This window comes from Acomys minous, assembly GCF_964271855.1.
Source record: "Acomys minous genome assembly, chromosome: 2".
NCBI lineage: Eukaryota > Metazoa > Chordata > Mammalia > Rodentia > Muridae > Acomys > Acomys minous.
Genome location: NC_140484.1, coordinates 123,387,156 through 123,400,494, shown reverse-complemented (window position 1 = coordinate 123,400,494; position 13,339 = coordinate 123,387,156). Strand labels below are relative to the sequence as shown.

The window sequence follows — 13,339 nt, the reverse complement described above, 5'->3', positions numbered from 1 at the left end:
AGGAGGGGTACATGAAGCCGGGCGGGTGGGGAGGAAGGCAGGGAGCATCTGAGAAGAACTGAGGGAAGGAAAAATCTGATCAAAATATGTTGTGTGAGAAAACTAATTATAAAGTTTACTCAAGCCAAAACAGAACAAATTACTTATCTAATTTTGAGTTGACATAACTATGTTCACATTGTGTTTTAGCCTGACGTATTAAGTTTTCACATTGCTGCAATAAAATACCCTGGCAAAAGCAACTTAAGGGAGACAAGTATTTTTACTGACGGTTCATGAGTACAGTCTGAATGGTGGAGAAGTCGAAGTAGCCAGTCACACTATATCTACAGTGAGGAAGAAGAGGGCAGTGAACCCTTGTGTGTATTTTTTCCCTTTTAAACATGCTAGTATCAGAGCCTGGGGAATGGTTCCACCCACAGTGGTACCCACAGTTACCCACAGGCATGCTCATAAGCCCTTCTCTGAGGCGATTGTAGAAGCACACAAGGAATCACAATAATGGGTTTTGGTCATATACTTAACACTGAAACCAATTAAAAGATTGTAAATATTTTTCCTGATACCTTTGGCTACCAGTGTACGGGGATAGAAGAAATAAACGTAAGCTTATGCAGTGGCGGGGTAGTACCAACAAAGAGAACAGCAACGAATTTTAAGGTGAAAATGAAAAATACAGCCATGAATTATTAGTTCAGCATGAGAGGGGAGAACATGAAGACTGATGGTACCAATAGATTATGAGAATGTCCAGAGCCAGTGGATTCCAGGAGATCAAAGAAGGATTAATCTGGGGTTTAAAGAAGTAAACTGGAAAAACAAGAAGTGAGGAAAGATGACTAAGAGGGTGAGATGCTTAAAATTGATAAACTAAGTATAAACCAGGTGGTAGTGGTGCATCATGCCTTTAAATCACAGCAGGAGGCAGAAGCAGGCAGATCTCTGAGTTCAAGACCAGCCTGCTCTACAGAGTAAGTTGCAAGACAGCCAAGGCTGCACAGAAAACCCTGTCTTGAAAAACAGAAAAAGAAAAAAAAAAGAAAAGAAAAGAAAAAGAAAGAAGGAAGGAAGGAAACTAATTATATAATAAATACAGAATGAAACATAAAAATCCAATGGCTGAGATGCAATGGAGAAAGTATTGCTGGAAAGAAAATGAAGGAACTGATCCAAGGAACAAAGTCAAAATAGTGAAAATCATTCGAACACAAATGCAAAACATTATAATGTGGAATAGCAGCATCCACTTTGCTACGGCCGCCATCAGACACACAGCCACTACTTCTCTCCATAAGTAACCGTATTTACACAGAAGAAACAGTCATCACACCTCTCCCTTCCCATATATTCCTTCCCACTAGCCTTCAAATTCTTGGCCCCTCTTTTTCACTAATTGTTATTGCATAGATATATGTAAATATGTTACATATATATTCCTAAATATAATCTTTTTATCCTCTTTCATCTTAGAAACAGGCATTCTCAAACTGAGGCACTAAATGTCTCCTCCTAGTTCCAGATAAGATACATTTTCTCACCGGGTGTGGTGGCACACACACTAATCATAGTACTCAGGAGGCAGAAGTGGGTGGATATCTTTGAGTTTGAGGCCAGCCTAATCTATAAAGTGAGTCCAGGACATCTAGGGCTGTTATACAGAGAAATCCTATTTTGAAAACCAAAAAAATAATAATAATAATCTCCAAATATCCATGTGCCTAGAAAAAGATATATTATCTTAAAAATTAGATTTGTACAAGGAAGTGGGTATGAAGAAGAAATTTCTGTGCCTAAAATAAACATATTTTATTGATAATATTACATTAATTAATGAAATCTAAAGCTCACCTTTATATTTATAATTATCATCTGGTTTTGGCCAATTGGAGAACTCTATAAATACTTCTTTTAAATTTTTTTCTAACAAGTACTTCTGAAGCAGAAGGCTTATTTTTTTTTTAAAAAAAATGTTCATTTAAAAAGTATTTTTAGGTTGGGGCAGTCATTGGTTGGCCATCCCCTCAACTTCTGCTCCATTTTTGTCCCTGCATTTCTTGTAGGTAGGGTAAATTTGGGGTCGAAGGTTTTGTGGGTGGGTTGGTGTCCCTCTCCTTCCACTGGAAGTCCTGCCTGGGTATGAGGTGGCCACTTCAGTCTCCGTGGCCCCTGCTACTAGGAGTCTCAGCTAAAGTCACCCCTCTGTCCTCCCAGGGGCATATCCTGTTAAAGGTCTCCAGCTTGTTCTGAGGTGCCCTTCCAGTTCCCTTCTCTCTCCCAGGCCCCGTACCTCTCACCCCTGCTCTCCCCACATCTGATCCCCACCATCGTTCTCCCCCCCCCATACCCTCTTCCAACCAGTTCCCACACTTTATTCACTTCCAATTTCTATTCTGTTTCCCCTTCTTAATGGGATTCAAGCACCCTCCCTTGGGCCCTCCTTGTTACTTAGCTTCTTTGGGTCTGTGGCTTGTAGTATGATTTTCCTTCACTATATGGCTAATAACCACTTGTAAGTGAGTATAAACCAAGTGTCTTTCTGGGTCTGGGTTACCTCATTCAGGATGATACTTGAGACCCACCCCATAGGAGAGAGCCAATGCCTGACACTATTATACTCTGCTATGCTCTGAGAGGCTCCACCCAGCAGGGGATCAAAACGGATGCTGAGACCCACAGTCAAACACTAGGCAGAACTCAGGAAGTCTTGTGAAAGAGCTGGGGGAAGGATAGAAGGACCTGGAGGAGCTAAGAATGCCACAAGAAGATCAACAGAGTCAACTAACTAGGCCTATAGGGGCTTACAGAGACTTCAGCACCAACAAAAGAACAGGCAGGGACCAAATCCAGGCCCCTGACTCCTATGTAACTGATGGGCAGTTTAGTCCTCATGAGGGCCACCTAGCAAGTGGAACAGAGGAGGTGGGGCTGTTTCTGACATGGACTCAGTTGCCTGATTTTAGATCCCTTACCCTTAGCTGCCCTGCCTTCTCTGTCCTCAGTGGAAGAAGATGTATTTAGTTCTGATGAGACTGGATGTGCCGGGGTAAGTTGGTAAAGGAGGGACTGCCCTTTTCTCAGGAGAAGGGGGAAAGGAGGAAGAGGGTGGGTGGGTTGGCACCAGGAGGAGAGGAGAGAGGGAGCACATTCGAGATGTAAAGTGAATAAATAAATAACCTTAAAAATAATCTCAGAGGAAGAACAGCAGGCTACCAAGAAGAGACTGACTTGATACCCTATGAGCATATACAGAAGGAGGAGGTCCCCCTCAGTCACAGTCATAGGGGAGGGGAGTAAGGGGAAAGCGGGAGGGAGGGAGGAATGGGAGGATACAAGGGATGGGCTAACAATTGAGATGTAATATGAATAAATTAATAAAATATTAAAAATTTTTCAAAAAATAAATAAAATTCTGAATTGAAAAAAATAATAATCTAAATAATTTTTTTAATTCAAGACTTTTCTGAAAGCCTCGAGTACCATATGTCACCAGAGTTTAGTTATAACATGTCTCCATAAGACTAGGAGCTCTTTAAATTTCTGGGGATTCATAATTGAGATAGTTTTAAAAACTAGAATACTTTTTCCATTAATGAAACATAATTCACCTTTGGTGTTTGGCAGTTCTAGATCGTTTGATGACTTGATTTGAAAATGCAATTCTGCAAAAATAATATAATCTTACAGATTCGCAAAGGCTTGTGACTTTATCAGTAAACAAGAAAGTGGATATATGTTGGAACCTTGAGGAATCAAGGAACTATTTTGTATATGTTGATAGCCATGATCTCTAGGTCATTATAGTATGTAGAATTCCTAACACATCTGATACATGTGCCTTCTGACTTGAGAACTGCAGAGGAAAAATGTTTCCTTGAGCAACTTTTTTTTTCCCTTGGTTTTTCGAAACAGAGTTTTTCTGTGTAGCCTTGGACTCACTTTGTAGACCAGGCTGGCCTTGAATTCATAGAGATCCACCTGCCTCTGCCTCCCCAGGTGCTGGTATTACAGGTGTGTACCCCCCATGCCCAGCTATTTCTATTACATTTATTCATATGTATGTGGGAAAATATGTGTGCTTGAACACGGGGAGACCAGAGGCATCAGGAGTTAATTCCCCTAGAGTTAAGAGTTACAGGCAGTTATGAACCACACGACATGGCTGCTGGGAATAGAACTCAGGTCCTCTGGAAGAACAAGAAATGCTCTTAACCTCTGAACCCCAATTCTGAATGTTTCTGAATACAGCATAATATGAACTTGATGAGTTGAAGAAACTCCTCATGATTTTGTCTGTTTCCTCCCAACAGTTCTCATCAGAATAGTCCCTGCTTCAATGTACGTCCCATTTAATAGACCATGAGCAGCCTGAGAACAGGGCCCATATCTTTGTCAACAAATCCCCAGAGCCCAACATAGTATCTCTTAGGAGCAGAGGTTGAAAATATATTTGTTCAAATAAAAAAAAAAAAGTTCATGTGCTCTTCCATATCACACAACCGGTGAGTTAGAACCAGCCCTAATCCCTTCCTCCAAGAAGCCCCCGGTCTCCTGAGAGAAACCAGCACACTTCAGTAATCAACAGTGGTGCACGGTAAGTTCTACACCAAAACTCTGAGAACATTCTACGGGAACGTGAGGGAATAGTGATTCCATCTGTTTACAAGGAAAACATCAAAGTAGTATTTAACCAAGTGACAAACACTCCTTTCCTTGGCATAACTGTTTATACTGAGATATTGTCTATATTACAATTATTTATTATGCGAGTCAATAGAATATATACCCCATTGGCTTCCTTTAGCTACTGTTGCCATGCTAATTTAAGTCATCTTAAAGGACTTACTTCTAAAAAATAATCTTTAAAAATTATCTTTCTTCCTATTATATACATAAACTCCCTGAAAATATTTCAGCAACCAAATGATTCGTGGCTATAATATTAATAAAATGAGCATGCTGGATATAGGAAAATCCAAATAGGAAAAACCTATAGTGTTCTTTCTGCCAGCTGCCACGTACTGATGGTGAGGATCAGCTCCAAATTTTCTTCCACTACATACCAAAAACAAATCATAAGATTCTGTCATGCTTCCGAAAAGACACTGGATCGGACTGTCTGTCTTTGTAGATAAGTCTCATATATCATCAGAGTAAATTTTTTCTCTATTTCAGCTATAGCACAAATCCAAGCATCCTGCATGTAGCATGAATAGCTTTACAAGCACATAACTTTAGTTAAATGGTGCCATCTGGTGACATAAATCTTGCAGTAATACACAAGTCCTGAACTAAGAATGGCATGGAAAGCTCTTGATGGTGTTTGACCCAAAGTGTGAAACAGGAAGTGCTTTATCATTCCAGGCATGAGACACTCAATGACTCTCACCCAGACCACGGCTGTCTAACAGAAGGAATTAAAACAATTGTATGAGTCATGTTTTCTGCTTCACCTTTTGTGTTCTCTGATTTAAAGACTTGGGGCCAATGAGACTCCCTACCCAGCTTATAAAGGCCATTTTGAAAGTATAACTATCAGAAACATCTTCTACCCAGACCCTCTTTCTCAAGCACCTTCAAGTCTCACAGAACTTGTATAATTTCCAGCCTTTCAGAGCCATGTCCCAAGAAAACCTGTGCATCTAAGTTAAGGCTCTCATTCATTGAAGCCTCCACCCTTCCCCTGTACCACTTACTAGAATTGTAAATATAAACTGTCTATGCAGTTTCGTTCAATTCATGTCTCCAAAGTATGTGCAATAGAACTTTGCACAATGTTCCAATAATGTCTTGTAAATAAATTAATGAATGGATGGGGGGGGGGGAACCCTCCTCTAACCTCTCTTCTATCCTATCAGGGACAAGATTTGGATTTACATGAAAGCATCACTCTACAGTTACCCAGGCTTCTCCGAACTCTTATAGAACTTTGGTCTCGGTCCTAGAGTCTACCGGTTACATGCTGACTTGACATTTGTGCATAACTAGTAACATTACTTTGACTTCAAGAACGAATTTCTCCCTAAGGTCCTGGATTTGGGCTTCATAGCATCCATATCCACATATCAATGTAAGTGAAACTTCATAAATACATTGTAAACTATTATTACTCAAATTGTAACAAAAGGAGCACCCCTTACGCACTTACTTAAATGAGCATTATAAAGAGCCATGATAGACTTTAGTGTCCAAAAATTTGACATTCACTTGTTAGCCAATAAGTGCTTATTTGAAAGGCAGGCGAGGTGACTTACTTAGCCCTTGCCATGGGGCCTCACAACCTTGGTGTGATTCCCAGGGTCTACAAGGAAGAGAGAGCCAACTCTCACAGTTATCTTCTGATCTCCACATGCTTGGATGGTACACACACCAGTGCATACGCACGCGTCCTCACACACACACGCACACAAATAAGTGTAATGAAGAATTTAAAGCTCATTTGAAGGTTCATAATATGCACTGTTTTGTTTCACTAGAGCATATGTAAGCACCATCTAGTGGGTGCACCTGATGCACATGATCTAACAGAAGAATCTCCACATCACTTTGCTTTTCTCTGTTCACAGCAACACTGGTAGAAACTATCATTAAACTTTCGAATGGGAGAGTAACTTAAATATTTCAAATATACTCTCTATATAAAGGGGAACTTGGTTTCCATAATATTTATAAACTTAGGGACTCTCAAAGAACTTAAAAATGTTAAAAATTCACTCATCTTTTTAAAGATTAAGTCAAATGTTTACAAAATGTAAGAATGAAGAAATGCCATTCTCTTCCAAGCTCACAAGTAATTTCCAAACATCACGTTAGTTTCCCTGAAAGGACTGATTTTTAAGCATCAAGAACACGAGTTTGGCATGCCTCAGATTCACCCAAAGGAACTATTAAGACACTATTTGCTGAGCCTAATTCTGGAGTCTGTGATTTAGTAGCTTTTTGAGGTGAGACACAAAGCTACACAAGTTGGTGCTGCTGAAACAAAAGTCATCATGTGAGAACCTGTTTTGAAAGATTAGAGCTCAGCTATTCCAAATTCACATAGTCATACAATCCTTCACATTCACTGTAATCTATGAAAATGTCCTGCTTTCCTTATGACCAGTGACATAATCATTAGTAGTTATAGCCACAATGAGTTTAAGTGGGACTTATTTTGCAATACTATTACATTAGAATTAGTACAATGGCTGTTGAAAGATGGCTCAGCCGGTAACAGCACAAGCTGATGTACGCACACATGAACATACATCACACATACTCATGCACATACATACAAGTAAAAAATTTAATTAGAAGAATTTATATAATAGAAAATTATAGAGATTTTTAAACTTAAACAAAAATATGATAAGAATCTCAAACATTTTTATTTCTACTCATAACGCCATCATAATTTAATGATTAAATGATTTCTTTTTTTTTGAGGTTTTTTTTGTTTTTTTTTTTTACTTTATTAATTTATTCTTGTTACATCTCAATGGTTATCCCATCCCTTGTATCCTCCCATTCTTCCCTCCCTCCCATTTTCCCCTTATTTCCCTCCCCTATGACTGTTCCTGAGGGGGATTACCTCCCCCTGTATATGCTCATAGGGTATCAAGTCTCTTCTTGGTAACCTGCTGTCCTTCCTCTGAGTGCCACCAGGTCTCCCCCTCCAGGGGACATGGTCAAAGGTGAGGCACCAGAGTATGTGAGAAAGTCATATCCCACTCTCCACTCTACTGTGGAGAGTGTTCTGTCCATTGCCTAGATCTTAAATGATTTCTTATATGTTTCTGTTCCCCACTTCATTCTCTTCATTTGCCCATAAAAGTAAACACTGTCTTATATAGTTCATTTCTACATCATTTTGCCTAGAACAATGTCTAGCATACAACAAGGATTTTTAACTGATTTTCCAGTATATTATGATTACAAATTACTTAACATTTATTAATATGAAAGGTCTGTTCACTATGAACTTGCATTCAAATTCTGGAAAGTGTTGACAGTGTGATAATTGTAAACTGTGATTATCCATTGAATAATTTTTTTTCTGAGCAGACCACAAGATGTCACTCTAAGCCCTAACATCTAAAACTGTAGCTTCCGGAGCATTAAAATTAAACTGATTTTCAATTTTTCAAAACTTAATGTTTTTTCTTTATACCCAGTAACATTGGAGGGTTAATCAGTAAATATATCTATAATTTGAACATACACGAAAGCATTTTCAAGGTTAAGTTTCATAATTCTCCTTCGTAAATATTTTAACAATAGTAGCCAGTGTACTCAAGCACCAAATGTGTCTTTGAAAATGCACTGTGCTTATGAATGGGCAGTACTAACTACTGTGTTTCTCATCAGCACTGCAAATAAATAAATAAAGTGTACTGCATTGAATGGCGTTGCTGTGAGGAAAAGAATTGCTTATCTTTTGCTACTTATTTTCCTCTCAAAATATTAAGGAGAAAATAGTAAAATGATCTCTATAAAGGCAAAAGATGTATGTTTCACATATCAATAAGTCATGCTCTTCTTTATATGTTAATGAAAAATTATTGTTAACTTTCAAAGCACTTTACTCCATGGTGAACTATTGGTTAAGTGAGAATTCAAAGCAAGTGACAAGGGAATTGGAGAAGTAAGGAAGAAAGATCACCAACAGTTCACCATGCTCCAGGCCTGTCCTGCTGCTTACCACAAAAATGGTCTATATTACCACTGGATTTCATCTTATTTTACTTTCTCCATTTAAAAACTTTCTAAAATGTATACTACTTTTATAATCAGATAAAATTATGACTTAAAAGTTAGAAAAACTTTTGCCTTAGGGAGATAGTTTTAATCAAATAATGATAGACTATAAAAAATATTTATTTCTGGACAAGCTTGGATGCAGGCACAGTAAATGGCCAAACCTGCCAAGACAGGGTAAGCAAGTCCTCAATAGTTCCTGCCTCACAAATATGTCTGTCAGATACATTGGGCCAGAAGGCTGAAGATGATGTTCCAATGTTAGAGAGAGTGTTGGGTGACTATTTCAGGCAGCAAACTGTCTCTGTCATCTTCTCATTTGGAAAGCTACTAACCTGCGCTCCAGGTATACTCAGGTAATCAATTTTATTCCTTCTCAAGTCTCTGATGGGGTTGAAGACCAGATAGTTTAGTTTTACAATTAAGCTTAAGCTTAACTTTTTTCTTTTTTTTTTCTTTTCTTTCTTTTTTTTTTTTTTTTAGATAGATGTTTTAAGTTGATAATGATGAGATTTTGGTTTATGTTCAGAATTTTAGGCACACTAAGATAGGAAAGATGTTTTCTTCAAGGCTACCAAGTACAAATAACCAAAACACTAAGAATCTAACATTTACATAATTCTTGATTGTTTCATGGTTCTTCTTGCTATAAGTAGTTTATTGTATATATGTGTAATAATATAAATGTATATATAAAATATTTAATAAAAATTGATTAAAAATATTTATTTCTAAGCTGATTATTTTTCATGTGTTTAGCAAGGATTTGGTTTGCTAGTCACATGCAAATATAGCAGCACAGTCCTCAAGAATAGTGTTTTATTCCATTATCCATTTCGAATTATGAGTCCCATTTATGAAGTTAGCAAGGATTCATTCAAGCTATTATTTCAATGTACTGGCAATATGATTATTAGACCAATGGGTAAAACCATATTTTTTCATTATTTATAATAAAACGGAGTGCATGGTGGGAGGAAAATCAAGTTATAGACAATAAACAATATCTTATTCATTTATGGCTGCCCGTATATGCTTTTGTACAGATATGAATCTTCTTCAGGACACATATGGTCACCTTAGGGAAAATGCATAGTGAAATAATCCATAATAATTAGTTAGTGATCAATAATTTGCTTCCCATGTAGAGTTCAACAGAAAATTGTATTTTCCTATTCAATGCTCATTCTTTGCTATTGGTCTTAAACCCATGCACATGATTACATACCAGCCTTTTACAGAGTTATTAGAGAAATTCAAGCCATGCTATAGGTCCTCATGCAAGATATTTATTGTTCACTTAAAATAATGGCAAAATGCAGTTGCTAGTCACTCATCTGCCTTCTTGTCCTCAAGGTAATAGTGTTATCAAATAATTACATTTTCAGAACATGTAAACTTATCTAAAATCATCTGACAATATTTTCCCTAAACCACTTCTCAAAAGCTCAAGCTCCCCCAAAGACAGCCAGTCTCAACTAAACACATCATGTGAGTCAATTTAGATGTACTGTCATTTAGTTAATGGCCTTTATGAATCATCAACTAAATGACACTATTAATACTTAATTCAGAAATCTGTGGCTTAAAATGTTCTGTAAACCACTATTCTCTAATGACCACGTTTATTTAAATTCTGTAAGACTCCATTTAGAGTTGCTTTTATTTAATACTAGCTGAGATGATTGTATTTGCCTGTGTCATTAATCCTTGACAGCCACAATAGATGAAAGGGATTATTTTCCCCACAGGTAAAATAATTTAGTAAAGCCTTTTAACTTCTATTTACATTCTATAAATTGATGTTCATGTCTTTAAAGCTTGATAATTTTTCAAATTATACTGAAACTATAATCTTTGGGCTTTTATAAATTGGTATATTTATAGTTGAGCATAAATAACATATTAATAAATAAAAAAGAAAATATTTCAACACTAAGCTTCATAGATTCCCATGGTTAGATTTTCCTTCAATACATGCTAGCATTAAAATGTGATGGAAATGGCTACTAGACCTACTGATGTCTTTTCAAATGTTTTGTGTTGTTCCTTATTACATACAAAGTGCTGAGTTTGCTTCTTGGTGCTAAAAGTAAATAAAAAGTATCCTGTGCCAAATGAGTTCTGTTAATGTCCAGTTTGCTTTGGGTTTTTTTTTTAATAGGAAAGATTGATTTTCCTTGTTGCTTTTTCTCTTAAAATATCTTGAAGAGATCAATTTTAAACTATGTAAATAAGAGTAAAAGATAGTTTATAAACCCACCCGTCAATAAACCACAGCCTTAATTTTTTTCATAATCTTTAAAGAGAAGGCTAAGAGTATCTGATTATGGGATGGAGAGATTGCTCAGAGGTTAAGATTGCTCTTCCTGAGGTCATGAGTTCAATTCCTACCAACCATAGTGCGGCTCATACTCATCTATAGTGAGATCTGCTGCCCTCTGCTGGCATGTAGGCATGCATGCAGGCAAAACACTGTATACTTAATGAATAAATAAATCTTTTTTAAAAAAGGGTATCTGATTACATTCATGACAGACGGAAAAACATTGAGTTTTCATCAATAAATGTTTCTATTCTGGATCTAAATTTTCCTAAAAGAATTAAAAGAGATAAAGGGTTTCCCTTTAACTTGGTTCTGAGAAGGACAGTGGATGTCAATCCCTGGAGAAAGACAGGTTCTTTCTGTACGGTACCCATCTCCCAACTCTGCAGTGAACTCAGGGTTCTGACCTGGATACATTATTCTTCCCATACAAAATATTCTTTCAATATTGATATTAGGTATCAGCAATCTATCCCTCATTTCTATTTTACAGCAATTGTTTTTAAAGTAAGAATAAGTGAAGAAAATCTTCCCTTTAAGTGACAAGGAAAATTACAACAGTGTGTATGTATGTGAGAGAGAGAGAGAGAGAGAGAGAGAGAGAGAGAGAGAGAGAGAGAGAGAGAGAGAGAGAGAGAGAGGAGAAACTTAGTTATCTATGACATTATTTAAATTATTTAGCCTGGTTCTGGCCATTAAGTCTACAAGTAATTTTTGTAATACATACCCAACAAGGCTTGAAATAAGCTGCTCTTGAAAATACTCATCACCTTCTTAACAGCATTTTTCAACAGCTGCTCTTCAGGTTTTCTTAATTTTTTGCAATAGTCTTCCAGTAATGACAAAGCTCGGTCAGTATCTGAAAAACACAATTTTAAAATCTACCATTTGGTCCCAGAAAAACCATTGGCCAAAGTCATCTAGTCTACAGCTGTGCTCCTAATTTCATGATACAAATAATTCAGTAAAGTGATCTTCTACTCCATTAACTGCCAAATGAAATTGATAATTATATCCAATGCTAATTTCAAAGCCGACTTTGGTTTCCTTATAGTCTCATCTTCCAAAAGAATCTGCAACTGTGAAACAACAGAAAACAAAAATATACTGTTGTCCAGATGTTCACATAGTAAATACGATTCTGTTTGTTAAGAAGAAAAAGAACCATAATAAGTTGATGACTGCCTAAAAATAACATCAAGCATCCATTATGACCTTTAAGGCCTCCCCATGGTGAATTTACAGCCCACATTGTCTGCCCTATTTTCCAATATGTGTTTCATGTATTTTTAAATGCACACAGTACCAAAGCATACTTTCCTTTCCCACTTCTCTACAAACACACACACACACACACACACACACACACACACACACACACACACACCTCCATTTTTCTCCACTCTTTGCTCTTCTTTGATCTCACTACTCCCTGTACTAAGATATTTCACCAGCTAACACTATCTTGTTCCAGAAACAGAGTTCTATTGAAAAGGTTCATTGACAACTAGATGTGGATACGAAACCATTTATCCACTGTGTGTGACCTACAGAATGTTACTTAACCTCTCCACGCTTCTGTTTCCTCACAGGTATTAGTAATAAAGAAAACAAGAGTCCTTGGCCCGATGTCTATTACACAAAAGCCATTAATAAGACAACTGGAAACCTACCTTCCTTAGATTTAGACCTCGTTCAAATGTGCTCTCTTTCCTATGGAGCATCTCTGATGGTTAAAATTAAACACCATCTCCCCTTTTCCAAAAGCAGTTTGTGCATACAAACCCTGTAGCCATTCAAAGCATATAACATGCAATGTATAGTAAAGCATCACAGTTAGCATCTCCACCTCTCACAAAAACAGACCCTCGCAAGTCCCCAGAGTAACACATTTTGCACGTAGGTGGAAACTGTCATTGAGGTTCAAAGCTGTTTCCCTCTAACATGCCATCACAGAAAATATACTTGAAATATAACAACAAATAACATTTACTGAACGCTCTGTTTCTGCATACAACTTCTTTTCTTCTCAAATGATGGTACATCCTAGTTCACTGTAAGTCAGAACACCTTCTATCAAGTGTGCGTGTGTGTGTGTGTGTGTGTGTGTGTGTGTGTGTGTGTGTGTGTGTTCTGATTTAGTGAGGCTTTTCTATATTTTGGTCATCTGTTACTCTGGATGAAATACTTGTGCTTCTATCAGAAGCGAAATCCTCTACTATAGATGGTTTTTAAGTTCTCTTATCTACTCCAGATTGCTGCCCCATCATAATTGTT

The 13,339-nt window shown here is 37.2% G+C and overlaps 1 protein-coding gene across 8 annotated transcripts in view; it reads right to left on the bottom strand.

The window, feature by feature from the left end:
* The window catches only part of DLG2 (discs large MAGUK scaffold protein 2), a gene marked incomplete at its 3' end in the record, with an annotated part of 1,901,401 nt that overhangs the window by 1,864,484 nt on the left and 23,578 nt on the right, over window positions 1–13,339 (bottom strand). For all 8 annotated transcript variants that reach the window (XM_084767719.1, XM_084767691.1, XM_084767717.1 and 5 more), the window contains exon 2: window positions 11,790–11,921. In XM_084767719.1, the coding sequence (XP_084623845.1) occupies window positions 11,790–11,921 (132 nt within the window). The remainder of the gene's footprint in view (window positions 1–11,789; window positions 11,922–13,339) is intronic.